The 15,718-nt window shown below is 44.2% G+C and overlaps 1 protein-coding gene across 1 annotated transcript; it reads right to left on the reverse strand.

The window, feature by feature from the left end:
* Nucleotides 1-1,898: 1,898 nt before the first annotated feature.
* On the reverse strand, nt 1,899-15,496 carry PLEKHS1 (pleckstrin homology domain containing S1). Its single transcript, XM_036335928.1, has 9 exons — nt 15,362-15,496; nt 13,906-13,981; nt 12,898-13,014; nt 10,950-11,075; nt 8,915-9,021; nt 8,243-8,449; nt 7,408-7,509; nt 6,051-6,186; nt 1,899-3,718 (listed from the first exon to the last, which is right to left on the reverse strand). Exons 1-9 carry the CDS (start codon nt 15,454-15,456, stop codon nt 3,539-3,541), a joined length of 1,146 nt encoding a protein of 381 aa, XP_036191821.1. The 5' UTR covers nt 15,457-15,496; the 3' UTR covers nt 1,899-3,538.
* Nucleotides 15,497-15,718: the final 222 nt, after the last annotated feature.

Here is a 15,718-nt window from a genome sequence, read left to right on the forward strand (position 1 = left end):
CTTGCCTTGTAGTGATCTGTGTATATGTTTGCATCACCCCCACTTTTTTTTTTATTGTTTTATTGCTTAAAGTCTTACAAAGGGTATTACATATGTGTCCTTTTTTCCCCCTGCCCTTGACAATCCCCTGGCCTCCCCTACCCCCCAGTGTCTTATGTCCATTGGTTATGCTTATATGCATGCATACAGGTCCTTCGGTTGATCTCTTACCCACCTCCTTCCTGCCTCCCAACCCTCCCTGGCCTTCCGTCTGCAGTTTGACAATCAGTTTGAGGCAGCTCTGCATCACCCCCACTTGATGATAAGGTTTGTAGTCAGGGATTCTTGATTACTCATCTCCTATCCAGAGGACCAGCCTTTGTCATTGGAACTGTGTACTAATTGCTCGTTAACTTGAGTGTTTTATGAAGCCAGATGGCCATGCAAAAGGAGGGGTGTAAAACATGCTAATGAGCCATAACAAGAGCCTGCACAGAATTCCCTTGGTTCCTGGAACATAAGGTGTGGGCTTCGTTGGTTCTCCTGGGCAAGAGGCCCAGAAAATGAATGGGTATTACTGAAATCAGAGATGTGAACAAGCTGAGTCATTGCCCACATTCCTTGTTCTCCCTAGGAAGTAGGCTCCCTGTTGGCTCCTGTCTGCATCACTGCCCCCTGTGGACTGTTCTCTAGAGCTCAAATCACCGTCTCTTCCAGGAAGTGTTCAATGTGGCCTCCAAAGGCAACCGTCTGGTTGAAATTCTGGCTCTGTCATGCACTAGCTGTAGCCTTGAGCAAGGTATTGAACTTCTCTGGGCTCGAGCTTCCCCATCCAAAAGAATGGGTGTAGTGATAGCCCTGGTTGTGCAAGGCTGTAGTAGGATTCAGTGGTGTGTGCTCCCTGACTTTGTCATGATGAGCACCACGATCTCTCTCCTCTCTAAAGTCCTCTATCATTACACACTATGGTAGTTAATTTTCTAGTTTTTTTTATATAGTAGCGTTACTTGGCTCCCAATCATTTTTCTAGTCGTCTCACCTATCCAGAACACTCTTGAGAACCAAGAGGCATACAAATAAACGACTGTACCACCACCACCACCATCAAGATAACTGTGCACCCAAATCAATGTCACAGAAACCCTGTACCAGAAATGAATGAGCTTTACTCAAGAATCCTCTTATACCCACACTCATAGTGTACGTGTGGCTAGAACAAGCCGTATCATCTGCTTTCCCGGCCTGCAGCATAAACAGAAGCAGTATGAGATCATTGGTGGAAGGGGAAACAGTCCTCCATACGGAATACTTAAGAGTGTGGTGAAATCATGCCCATCGCCTTGACCCTGAGAAGGAAGGCAAGAACATGTTGACACATTTCAGAAGGATTACAATGAACATAGTTTAAAAATCAAGCGTACAGAATGGTGCCTTCTCAGATGACAGCAGATAAACGAGACCTTGGCATGCTCATTTTTTTCTTCCCCATATGTCATAGGCTCTTGTTAAAGAGTTTTAGACCTTATATTTCTTCTGCATCCTCATAACAGCTCATAAGTCAATACTGACTCTCCCGAGAAATCCATTAATTGTTGGGAAAACGGCTTGTATTTATTATTATTATTATTTAAATATTTTTATTGATTTCAGAGAGGAAGGGAGAAGGAAAGAGAGATAGCAACATCAATGATGAGAGAATCATTGTTAGGCTGCTTCCTGCACACCCCACACTGGGATCGAGCCTGCCACCTGGACATGTGCCCTTGACCATAATCGAACCTGGGACCCTTCAGTCCGCAGGCCAACGCTCTATCCGCTGAGCTAAACCGGCTAGGGCAAGGCTTATATTTAAAAGGCCCACAGCTTGGTTTTAAGTTAATCAGATTTGACCATGTCAAAAAAAAATGCTACCAAAATCATTGATGTGAATATTTTATTTGGAAACATTATCAAAATAGAATAATGCTTTTGAATGAGGCAAATGTGACCTGTTCCCCTCTTGGAAGTTGAACACTGAGGAGCAGCCTTGTTTTCTGGAACTTTCCATGAGGATGGACGTATTCTTTGTTGGGTAATGCTGTAGCCACCTGCCACATAGGGCTACTGCACATTCCAAAGGTGGCTAGTGCAACCGAGAAACTAAATTTTAACTTTTACCTAATTTTAAATGTAAAAGGCCACATGTGGCTAGTGGCTGCCAACTTAGGCAGGCCAGCTCCAGAGTTCGACCTGTGAGTGCAAAGTTCACTTAAACCTTTCGTTTTCCAGAACCATCTAGCCCGAGTTGATACTGAGAATGAATGGCTCTGAGATCCTGCCAAATCCTTGGTCATTAGGTAAAGATTTCATTAACAGAAAATGAACTGTATTTGAATGTCTCTTCTATGTGCTGAAGGTCTTTTCCAACCTAAATCTAAATACAAAGTGGGGATCAGGACACCTGCTTCTCAGAGCTGGTTTTAGATTCTTGGTTCTGCCACTAGCAGGTGTGAAACGGGGAGCCACAAAGGCAGTAGATCATTAAATGTTCGAGGCCTTGATTTCTTCCCATGCAAAATCACAGCTGGTAAAACATATAGGGTGGGCAACGTAGGTTTATAGTAGGAGTATGCCAAACTCCCAACTGAGTTTATGCTTGTCTTATTATTTATTAATTATTGTACTGTTTTCTATACAAACCACTGTAAACCTACTTTTTGCCCACCCTGTCTTTTCTGAAGCCCCCTGTTGCTCTACCATCCCCAGGCTGGGTTAGTCCTTTGGCTCTCTGCCTTTGTTTTCCTACGTATGAAAAAAGATTGGGTTCTTTTGCCCGTCCGGGATCAATTAGTTAATGCATCCATTAGTTAAGACCTTCCAAACTTAGAAGTGCTAAGTGGTTCTCTTATTTAGAGAGCAAGTAGGTCTTTGCTGGATATGACCTAAAACTGCTTTAACTTCTAACATAGTTACTGGGTCTTTAAAAAAGATAATTATTGAATTCTAGAGGCCACTCTATCTCAGCATTCTGTTTATTTTTCTTCTTTCTTTCTCTCTCTCTCTCTCTCTCTCTCTCTCTCTCTCTCTCTCTCTCTCTCTCTCTCTCTTTCTTTCGTGTGTGTTGCAGTTTGTCCCAGCGTTCTGGACCACAGGCATGATGTGTAGCAGGAAGTGTTGGGAAGGCTGAATGATATCACATCTCTCTCAGGAATCTTGCCTTCCCGGAATGAGTATTTCCAACAGCACGTTCCCTAACAAAGAAGGGATTATGTGGACTGTGACCTCAGAGCGCACAGCACATTCTCAGTGAGGGAATTACCCAATCTCTGTCTGTGCTGTTTGGAACGAAGTCTGAGAGAAGGCCTCCTATTTTCACTATGTCCCGTAGTCTTTATCCCACTTGGCCCACTTCACGCCCCTGACGCAGTTGCCAGCGAGGGTGTAGTCAGTCCCATTGTGCAGAGGCAGCTGTGGGAATTCAGAGAGGTGTGCTGACTTGCCTTTCCTCACACAGCGATAAGTGGCAGAGTCCAGTACGGAGTCCGGGTCCTATCCCCACCCCTTGGGTGGGTCCCACATGTTACTCCCCAGTTCTCTTCTGATGGCCCTTTCTAATGGCTGGGCTCCTCTTCAGTGCCCTATCTAGTTCAGACTTTTCCAATTCAGAAGGTACGACGTCTTGGTATTTGAAGGAGCATGTACAGTCTATAGCGTGGAATTTCTCGGAATTTGGGATCCGGCCTATAGTGAGTTTCACTTTCTAAAACAAAAGACAGAAAATAATTAAATGACTGAAGATTGTCCTCAGGACTGTTTGTTCTTAGCATGTCCTGATTCGCACCCTTCGAAGCAGGTTTTGAGGAAAAAGTCCTGTGACGAACTACAGTCAGAGGAGGGCAGGAGGACTTGTATGTCCAGGTGGAAGGTGGAGTTTTATTGTCTGGCATCCAAGGTCTGGAGCCTTTAAGGCAGATCCTAAATGGCATCAATGGTGCCCGATGGGCCCATTTGTACCAAGAGTTAAAAAGCCTCTGGATGCTAAAGACCAGAAATGACACCACCAGCCAGAACAAGCCCCTGACAGAACGGGGAGAAAATTGAAGTTTGATGTGTCTCCTGCAAAACTAGCATCTCCTCCCCTTCCATTGAAAATCTCACATTTTCTCCTCTCACTGGCTTTATCCAGCTCCACCCCATCCTCCCACATGAGTCCGCTCAAGGAAGGAGGGGCGATCTGCTTCGTTCAGGTGCTTAAAACAATAGTGGCCCTTGGCTGCCCTGCCTTTGCCTCCACATCTCCCCTCTTCCAACTTTCTTTTTCCTTCCAGCGGCCAGAACTTTGAATTTTTAAAAAGGACTGGATAGCCATTTTCACATAGAGAACTTGGCCAGGAATGGTAAGGGTGGGGAAGGAAGGGTTTGTTTTTTTTTTGTTTGTTTGTTTGTTTTTTGGTCATCCGGATAATCATGCTGGTGAGCACCCCAGATTTCTCAGAAGCATCTGGTTGTCCCCCCAGAAAAAGGGGTCAGGCAGATGGAGCACAGGAGGAATGCTGCTGTCCCCTCCCAGGCAGAGGACTCCACAATCCAGAAAGGCAGCCTTGATAACTGCAGTCAGTGGCACCCAGGCAAACATTCTTTCCTTGGACCTGCCCCCAGGCCAAACTCCTTCTCTTGGCTTTGAAGCTGATGGGTCAGAGCATTGTTTGGTAACTTTTCAAAAGGTTCAGAAGATTCCATTGAACCCTAAGCCCCAGCGTGGGTGTCTGGCAGAGGAAATATTGGTACCCGATTGTTGGACTGGGCCCCTGAAAGCTACCTTTTTTTTTTCCACCACACAAACGCCTACCCAAGTCTTCGAAACCCAAGCCCAACACCTCCTTCTCTGAGACACCTTTCTGGCCTCCCGCAGATAGATTGACTCCATTCTCCCTTTACACTGCATGGCTCTCTGGTCATCTCAAGGCACACACTGGATCATAGCTAGCACATAAAATGCCTGATTTATCACTAATCTGTGAGCTCCCTAAGGTCAGGCTGAGGCCTCTTTTGAAGCTCGAGGACCAACAGCCAGCATACAGTACATGTTCAATAAATAGCCAGTGAGTGAATGGATGAACGAATGAATGAACAAATGAGTCCTTGCTCTCCACTAACTAGTTATGTGTCTTAGACAACTCACACAATCTTACTGGTTTCCCATTTAGATAATAGAAGTGATACAATCTGTCTAACCAACAAGGTTACATGTGACATGACCCACAGAACCATAAACTCTCAGAGCTGGAGGAAATTCGAGAGATCATCCTGTACAGTGGTTTGCAAAAAAAATAAATAAATAATAAATAAGTAATGGTTTCTTCAAGGAGAGCTAACAGGAAAGTCCAACGTATAAAAAAGATAACTGGTAAATGTAGATTGCTCTGGCTGAAGCTCCATACCGTCCCCTACCCCTCCTCTCCTGTCGTTTTCAGGGGCCAAGAAGCACAGTTGAAAACAGCTCTCCCACGTTGGAGAGGAGAAACTGATGCCCAGAGAAGGAAGTGTTTCCCAAGGTCATGTGGCTCGTCAGACATAAAAACGGACAAGGGAAGGCATGAACAACATGGAAACGGTACTAACAGGCAGAACCATGGCTGCGCACTTCATAGGTACCACTCACTGTTGTAAGCACGTTAGATATATTTTCTCATTTCATTCACCAATAACTAATATTATCACTACATTAGAGAAAAGTGAGGCCCCAAAAAAATGATTAAAGGGCACAGGGTGCAAACCTTGAGCCGGTTTGGTTCCAATGCAAGTTCTTTATGCCACATCATGTGTCTGAGGTCCTGACCAGCAATTCAGTCTCCTAGTCCAGTGCTCTCTCCCAAATTACCTCACATGAAAGGGCCCTATTATAACTTTCTGTTATTTACACGTATTATAGGAAGTGTTATTTACACTCCTTATTCTCTTACTTACACATGGTGGCTGAGGATTGAAGAGTCTCATTTGTGTTCAGATACAGTTCAGACTCAATCTAAGACCTTGATCTTGTTCCTTCTGGCACTGACTTGCCCTGGGCAGGGCTGGTCAGCAGGACTCACCTCCTTCTGGATGGACCGGCTGAGAAACAAGGAGGCCTCTTCCAGACTGTGGGGCTTTAGGTCATTCACGGCCAAAAGGTGGTCTCCGTGAAAAAATAAGCATCCCAGGCGTGGGGGTCCCTTCCACGCAGCCACACTGCAAGGGGAATACAGCGTCGAACACAAGCATGAGACCACACTCACTGGCAGGACACGGATGGGGACACAGATGGGGTCCCTCACTCTAATCTATCCCATCATTACTACCACTAGTTTCGTTAGCTATGTTATACCACATCCAAAGTAATTGAATCCTTTTTCTGTCTGAAATATTCTTTCCTCTTTCCCCACTGTGGGAGCCTTACCCTTCCCCCAAAGCCTCTACAATGCCCTCTTATATTCCACTTCCCTTACTCTAATTAATCGCTCCTCTCCTACCCCTGGGCTTCTATTGCACTGTGTGAGCACTCACTTATTGTATATTTAAATAAATGCGTTTTATATTGTTTATGCGGCTGTCTTTGTCACCAGAAGTATGGCACTAACACCTTTTAAAAAATTGTGTATATCCCCATAACTCCAAGAAAACAAAAGGTGCTTAGTAAGTACGTATTCACTGAAAGCAAGCACATAATGATTACACTACGAACATCTAATGAACAAATACTGTTAATGGGTTAATGCATGAGAAATCCCAGGCACAGAGAGGGCCACAGTTGTAATCAGGTATTTATTGAGCCTCAGATTGTGGGCGATGTGGGAAAAGGCAAGGCTGTGGTTCCTGCCTCCTTATAGAACCTGTAAGGCAATTGGTGTGAAATGTTTTATTTACACTGAAGGACTTTCTTCCCTTGTAGAAATGTAATCTTCCATCAGAATGAATTACAAAGTCTTTAAGAGAATTAGAATCAAATGAACTGTAATTACTTCAAGAAAACTCTCTGTCACAGGGTCTTTTGTGTCTGTCCCCGACCAGCAGGTTTTCAGCTGGTGTCTGGAAGTCTGATATGTCTTCCTTTTAGACCTTAGATTCTTGTCGGCTAAACTAACTTCGTTCATTCACAAATACTCATTGCTCATGCATCGGGATAATATCCTTAGATGTATGTATTCCACTCCACTTTTCCTCACCTTGAAAAACGTCAGAAATTTGCTCCTTCCTGGATTTTTAGGTCCTCCTAAACCCACCCATCTCCCGCTGACCCTCCCACACAACGATTCCCTTATTTTGGCATCAATCAAAGACCTGCTACAACAGCAAAAGAACAGTCCGAGCTCTCCAGGCAGTTTTGCCACCTACAGTGTTTCAAAGTATGAGTGTTGCCTTCAAATCTCCCAACCGAGTTTATAATCAATAACCCTCCAATCTCCGACCCACCATATCAGTCCTGAAGCTTCTGTGAGACCCAAATAATTGGTGACGTCGAGAGGAGAAAGGAACACATTCAGTTTCTCCAAGTGGCTTTCTTCAGGAATGTTACTATGAGAGAAAACATTTGTAAAAGTCAAATCAGGCAACTGTCTTTGGCTTTGAACGGTACTTTCTGGGTACACTCTGGCCTCCTACATAGGAGATGGCCTTTTCCAGCTAAAGATCATCCAACATATTTAGAGAAGAATATGAATTTAAGTTACTGAAAAGTACCCACAGATGCCCTCCCCACCCCTCTTGGGATGTGGTGGTGGATGGGAGACCATGGGAAGGGAGAAAAAATGGACTAAATTGATTATATAATTGTCCATATCAGGTCACTTTGCACACTTCTCCACTGGGAATGAAGAAGACACTGAAAGATTTAAAATTGAGAATAATCTCATCAAATGCCCTTGGCATTACTACATCTAAATGTCCCTTTCCTTCTCCTCCTACTAGTAGTATAGAACCAGGCCTCTTAAGATTTGCATGACCAAAATTTTAACAGTAAAAGCTGGGTGATATGCCCCCCAGATCAGTGTGATCCAGGGCCTGAGAGGCTAGCCAATGAAGAATCTTTACAAAATATTTTAAAATGCCACCCACCACCCAGGGAGCTCAGCTTCTAGCCCTTTTGCACACTGTGCTTGGCCACCACATCAGTGACAAGGGGAAGCAGGTCAGATTCTTGGCTGACTTTGAGATTTTTTAGGAATTTCTTTAAAAGTTGAATTCTGAGTAAAAAAGGAAGGCTGCCTTGCTCTAAGGGCCCACAAAGTTTGAGAAATTAGAACTTTACTTGATTAATATGGACAATTGCACAACAGTTAGTGAGGTCGACCCCTTTTTGCCATTCATGGTCTGGGCCTCTGTTGTGGCAGGTGGAAGGCAAGAGTCACTCCTGGAACCTTGTTCTTGCAGGCGAAGCTCCCTGTTCTGGGTCTCTGGAAGGGCCTGGGATTCCTCTTCGCTACGAGCAGACTCATCGGTTGTCTCTTTGAACAAACTAGAGTATAAGAAGCGAACACAAACCCTTTTTCAGCATATCTATTGACAACTTTCACATTTATGCACCTAACAGCAATGTGAACGTTAACAAGATGTTGAAGTACGTCCAACCATCAACATCGCAGCCACAGAATCAAATCCAACCAACTCTCCATCTAAAAGTGGATATGGAGTTAAAATAACCCTCCACCTTGAGAAGGTTGGGAGACAGAAGTGAGAGTGTGAGAGATGCAAATGCAAACTAGAAAATCACTTCCTCAGGAAACAGAAAAAAAGTCCCAAGGATGTCATTAATGGTTTTCTCTGGGGAGAGAAGCCAATTCTCACTTTATCTTGTTTTGAGGTTCACGGAACGTGTTGAATTTGGTCTCTGGTAATGCTTTTGTATTAACATTTCAATGGTGATTTTCTGTAACCATACATTAGCCCAAGCCAATTTTTAAAATATGGTAGTTTTACTTACCAGGATTTCATTGACATGTAATGATGCTCAAGTCTCTCAGAGACCTGGTCTGGACTATCAAGTTCAGTGGGTTCATCAGATTCATTGGCAGCAATAATATTATCCAACTATAGACAAGAGGAATAAATGTAAGGATGCAAGTCTACCAATAAGTCAAGTGTCCATGATGGCTCTAGGCCAGGGGTGGGCAAACTTTTTGACTCGAGGGCCACAATGGGTTCTTAAACTGGACCGGAGGGCTGGAACAAAAGCATGGATGGAGTGTTTGTGTGAACTAATATAAATTCAAAGTAAACATCATTACATAAAAGGGTACAGTCTTTTTTTTTTTTTTAGTTTTATTCATTTCAAACGGGCCGGATCTGGCCCGCGGGCCGTAGTTTGCCCACGGCTGCTCTAGGCCCTAAACTTGGATATGCATCCACCATTGGGTGCACAGCGGTGCTCGTTCTGAGGGACTGATCCAGTAAAGCTCTGGCAGACTCAGAGTCCATTTTCTTCTCCTGGGTCCCCCATGCCCCTGTCGCAAGTGTTTTATTGGACTGAATTGTTATTGATTTTTCTGTTTCATTGGCAGGCACTTTATGACATGAATTCTTTCCCCCAACCAGTGACACTGTGAAATCATGTCACCTGGCTGGGTCAAAGACTCTGATACAGAGCTGGCCTCAGGCTACTATAATCACAGGTGACCCAAGTTGCTTCAAAAGTCCATAAAGGATTTTACAGACCCTTGAGAGCTTCTCAACAAACCCCTCAGAACTAAGGCAGTCATTTGGGGTAGTGGTTGCTCAAAACCCTACGGGCTTTCTATTGCCTACCTAAAAAATGAAGCATCAACCCATAATTGGAAGAGTTCATGCCAGTCAAGCCAGTCTTCCCACTACATATCTACCAATGCCCTTCTAGTGCCCGTTTTCATGCTGTTTCCTTTACCAGGAATACCCATTTTCTCTGCTGCCTAATCAAGTGTGTTCAGACCTGGCTGAGGTCCCATGGCCCCGCCTGACCACCTCAGCCACTGCCAATCTTTCCCTTTGAACTTCTACTGCACAGTTTTGCACTTAATTTTTTTTAAATGGACTTTTAGCTTCCACTTCTTGGTATATATCCAAAGAAACCCAAAACACTAATTCAAAAGAATAAATACACCCCTGTGTTCATTATAGCATTATTTACAATAGCCAAGATAGCGAAGCAACCCAAGTGCCTGCCCATCATCTACCTCAACTATACCTCTGGGTCAATAGTACTAGAAGATAATTTAGGTTCTGCCCCTGCCCATCTCAGAGGCCACCACAGCCTCTGTGCTGACTGCAGAATGAAGTCAACGCCCCATCCTGGTCTGGCTCATTTTTTTCTGTCATATTCCCTACTGTGCCATTCACTCACTCTAAGTTACAGCCAACTGAACTATTTACTGTGTACCTATCAAGTGGCTTATTGTCTCTGAAGCCTTCCCTGACTCCGGGGGAGAGAAAAACTCTGCTTTTTCTATTGGTTCCAGAGCTCATTGACCATGCCTCTTGGGTAGCATTGTCATGTGATAACTAGTAGGGCTGTGAGCTCTGAGGGCAGAGTGATATAAGTTCCATGCTAGTAGAGCACTGTGACTAACACACAGAAGGCACTCAGTAGGGGCTTCTAGTAGATCAATAGACTGGTTGATACACACCAAACCATTTATCACCCAAGGACCTGTGTTCATAGTATTGTTTCTTCCCAGAATGAAGAAAGTCTCCCCATCTCCCTGAAATGTTCCCTCGTCTTCTGTCTGGAAGTCAGTCTCCTTGCCTCCCACCCCTTGTGCACTCTGGGCATTTTATAAACATCTTTCTTCAGCATGGAGCTCTTTCATCTTGTATCATGGTTGGTTCCTATTCAACTGGTTGAATAGGAACATTGAGCACATCACCCGTGTCTGATTAACTGATTCAGTGTTTTTACTTAACCAGCCTAGTGCCTCAGGAACAGTGCAGGGGCTCGGGCAAATATTTGTAGAAGGGATAAACAATTAATAAATGGAAAGGGTTACCTCTAAAAGAATACTTCGAGGACTAATATAGTGACTCTCTTCTTCCGTATCCTGAGTAGTCTCTGTCAAGAAATCATGTAGTAGATGAGCTTGTCTGAGTCCTGGAGGACTTTTTTCCATTAAATGCTGAAAAAAAGAGATGAAGACAGAATGAATGCTTTGCTTTTTCTTTGCCAGAGAACAGAATTAAACCACATGCTTCCTGGGAAAACCATAAAAATGAATTGGATTGAGAAGATCAGAGGGTCTTCCAAGGTTACATCCAGAATCCTACACAACCTGGAGATGCCTCTTGAGTCTGGGTCACCCCTGACAACGTGAACATACGAGCTCATCTTTCAGGCTTTTCTCTACCATTGGGATCTGTAACTCAAAACAAGTAATTCTCTCAGTGGGTGGCATCCTAAGTCACTAAGCTCTGCCAAAGTCCCCCACCCCCATCTTTTTTCTAGTTTTCATTCAAGGTATCTGAGAAGGTAATTATTAGTTCAGAGTTAAAACATTGCAAATTTCCTCTTCCTGCTCAATATTTCTCTCTTGTGTTCTGTTCACATACTCCTATTGTTTTCATAGCAATGCAATGTGGTGGTGCTGGTTCATGTGACAGTATGATTTACAGGCTTCAGGGTGATCTAGGTTCAACCAATCACTGCCTTCCCTCCCCAATACATACAAGATACAAGTAGCTGCTTTGCATGGCAGGGAAATAGCTGGTACAATTCAATTCTTCCAAGAACAATGCCTTAGAGCAGGGGTTTTTAAAAAGACCTGGGATGTTCTCCAGGCAGTCCTTGAAGGGAAGTGATTTAAAAAACATAGATGCATTGAAGTTGTGTCCATTTATCCAGCTCCAAGCTCATGGAGCCAGATCATGCTGATCTGGGGATGAAGAAGGGATCTAATTTAATTTCAACAACAACAATAGCAAAAACAACAATAAATCCCAGCAATGCAGATGGTATTCTTAGCTGGAACTGATAAAAACCACTGGATTGAATACATAGTGTGAAAAGGCGAGATGGCCAATAACATTATCTTTGGGGAGAAGGGGTAGCATGAGTGGAAGGCAAGAGGCATTTACTGAAAACGGTTATTCTCCCCAACCCTGTTTCCTGTCACCTTCCCTACAAACACCAAGTGAGGTTTTGGTTTGGTGAGCTTGATAAGCCACAAAAAGCTTTTAAAATAGTTGGAGAGCTTCCAACTAGATAAAAACAGAAGGCTATGCCATAGTAAGACGTGTCTGGTACCCAGGGAGAAGGGGAAGTCCATGGTTACATCTCTAAGGGACAAAATAGTATTTGTGGCAGAAGAAGAAAACACTTAACCCATTTTTTTAATAATATCTAAAGCTGGGAAGATCACAAATGCGAGAGAGCTGAGAGGACAATTACAAATCACTTCCAGGGGACAGATGTATTTTTTCTTCAACTAAATTTCTTAGAAATTAAGATGAAATCACACACACACACACACACACACACACACACACACACACAAGCAAGGCTGATTTAGGCAAATGAAGTAAATAAAAATTCTGATTTTGCCTTGAGGAGCACAGATGATATGGCAGGAAATCAAGTGGTGTTTTGGCAATTTTTTGCAGAGATAATCTGTGCCCTATGTGTGAAAGGAAGGAAGAGGTTACTAACCAGCCTTTGGTTTAGCTAGGGGAGGTGAAAGTGGGAGGTGGGGGGTGGTATTCTTCCAGTATACCCAGATGTATATTGAGGAGCATCCAAAATGAATGAATCCATTTAGAGGTAGGCGGGCAAGCAGTAAGGCTCATCTATAGTATAGCCAACAGACTACATATAGGTTAAATACTGGGGATAAGAATCGTTCTTATGGTGGGTTAGGAAGGGGTCAAATCCATTGGAGAGACCCTTGAAGCATCAGAGGACTCCCAGGCAGGGCATCCTGAGAGAGGGGAGGCAAGTCCGGTTACCATGTCTGGAAGAGTATTTCTTGATGTGGTGGAGCCGACGGCCTCCGATGTGCTGGAATACCCGAGGAGAGGGCTGGGGTCTGAAGAGGGCCTTTTTGCAGCCAATGAGAGTGTCTCCTGCTTATGAAAAAGGATACTGGAATCAGGGCACGATGGACCTCTTGTCTGGAATGAGGCAATAGCTTCGTCCCTGGGCTCCCTGCCTCTGGTCTTTCACCACTAACATTTATTCCACTGGCCAGCGTTCTCTCACTAAGACATGGGGTGATCTTGTCTTCCTCCTGTTTCCAAATCCTCAAGGACTCTCAGCACGGCCGCCAGACACTCCCCAAACTTCCCTCAACCTATCTTTTCAACCCTATGGCTCTCTGCACCCCCTCCCCACCTCTTCGTTCTAATAATTTGAGTCAATTTGTAGAAACACCATGTTTTCCCTTCTGCCTTGGCTTCAGCTTTTGTTGGAAGCAAAAAACAACCTAGAAAACATGTTAAAACAATACCTGGAGGCCAATATTTCATGAATAAAGGTCTGCCCTCCAAAAGGACTTGTGCAAATTACGAAAGATTCTTAGGAAGTCAACAAAAATCTTCAAGTCACTAGCCCTTACATTAGAGAGACATCATATTGAAAATGCAAGGGAAAGGAAAAGCATTGTATAGAAACCACCCTAGACTTAGTCATTCCGAAGGTAGCTGTTATGTACCTGGAATAACAATGAGGGAAAATACTGTTGTTTCGGCTACTATTAAAAAATGTCACAGTTAATTTTCACTCCTCCTACCTCAGTAATGGAAATCTGAAGTGCCTCTATTTTAGTGCAAAACACAAAAGAATTTCCCCCCGGTTGTTAATCATAAAAATAACAAGGATGTACATTTTCTCACTTATTTATTCCTTGTATTAATGCCAGTTGCCAAGGAGGAGGGGGAGAAAAGCTCCCATTGTTTCCTGGTGAAAGGGGGGCTGTGCTCAGGTGCCCTGTCATTTTGTGAGTGATGGAGACTCACCTCTGCATTCGGGCGTGCTGCTTTCATATCCCGGCAGAATGATGACATGAACGAGACCCAGTCTTTAATCTTCTCCCTGTTGATAGGAATAAATTTGCAGCTGGCATGTGGCAACAATCGCGCCTTCGCTCCTTTTGAACTGAAGGAGGATTCTTTTGTGAAGGTTGGAACAGGCAGTGGGAGCAGGTACTGGGGAAATAAGGATTTTTTTCTAAGTAGCTTGAATGACCCCCTGGCTCCTTACCTCCTCCACACTCACACACTAGAATTAACCCTCGTGCCGCCTCTGCGAGGAAAGCTCAGAGAAATGGGAGGGAAAGGGGAAAATGACAGTAGTAATCACAGGGTTCGGAGCTGTTGCTTTGACACTGATTCCTTTTGTGTTCTAAGCGAGCCCGGTACCTGTCGGCACCATTTTTTGTGTAGCCAGCCAGGTGTGCCTCCCTTGATACAATGTGTGTGTTTGTGAAGAATGTGCTTGAAAAGTTCCTATAAATCCCATTTTCTTTTCTGTTGATGCTTATGACAATGTAGAAGAAAGCTTTTTGCCTCTGGGTGGATCTGAAACAGATCAAGGCTCTTCCCACTTTGGCTTTAGCATTCGCTGCCCCCTCTGCATGGCTTCCTCCTCCAACCTTGGCCTCCCTATCAAGCAGATAATCATCCACGAAGAACACACACGGCACCTTCTTAAAACTGAGGACTCCTTCAGGGACGAGCACAGCCCCCCACCCTAACACATGTAGCTCGTACAGATGTCTGTGTAGTGGCTTCTTTTACAGGGGACGCATCTGGGGTGATGGTGACTGTTATGGGTTGAATTATGTGTGCCCCCCAAATTCATATATCGAAGTTCCAATCCCCGGGACCTCAGAATATGACCTTATTTATTTGGAAATCGGGTAGGGCTGTTGCAGATGTAATTAGTTAAGATGAGGTCATACTGAAGTAAGGCAGTATGCCTGGTGCCATAATAAAAAGGGGAAACTGAACACCGAGACGTGCACACAGGGAGGATGCCATGAGCCATGGAAGTACCAGGAGGCCTGGAACAGGTCTTCCCTGGGGACTTCAGAGTGAGCATGGCCCGAGGCACTGTGATTTACGACTCAGCCTCCAGAATAGTGAAAATAGACTCTTCCGTTGTTCTGAGCATCTCCTCCCCTCCCCCACTCCCCCCCCACCCCATCCCCATGTGTGTGCCTGGTTATGGCAGCCCTAGGAAATGAACACCGTGACTTTTCAAGGGATTTTAACCAATAGTGCAATACTGAAGACTGCCAAGATGGTGTGGAAGGGTGTGGGAGGGGTTCTGTTCTAAGCATGTCCATTGTTCACTGCTTTAAAATGGTTTTGTTTGCTTGCTTGGTGTTTGGCACCTGGGCGACACTGTTATCTGATGACTCACCTTGCTTGGTGTTTGGCACCCGGGCAACACTGTTACCTGACGACTCACCTGTCGCTGCCGATGAGGAAGTACTCTCTGTCGGTGGTCCTGATGGACATCACCTCATCGGGGTGGCACTTAAACATCTTCTGTACAGATCGCATTTTTTCATGGCTACTTATGCCAACGTCTACACTGGAATTTCTGTTCGATGTAGACATAAAGCATCAAACACATACACACACAAAATTAGAAAGAACACTGGCTAATGTTTCATGTTACGCTTCAAGTGGAGTAAAACTTGAGGTTTGCTTGTTCAATGTTTTGAAAATTACCTAATCATTTTAGAAAATAAGTTTAGATCTGGGTCATCAAATACTTTGTTCAGCATAAAACATAATCCAAAAATTCCTATTTTACTTGGAT

The sequence above is a fragment of the Myotis myotis genome, unplaced genomic scaffold (assembly GCF_014108235.1).
Source record: "Myotis myotis isolate mMyoMyo1 unplaced genomic scaffold, mMyoMyo1.p scaffold_m19_p_15, whole genome shotgun sequence".
In the NCBI taxonomy this organism is placed as follows: domain Eukaryota; kingdom Metazoa; phylum Chordata; class Mammalia; order Chiroptera; family Vespertilionidae; genus Myotis; species Myotis myotis.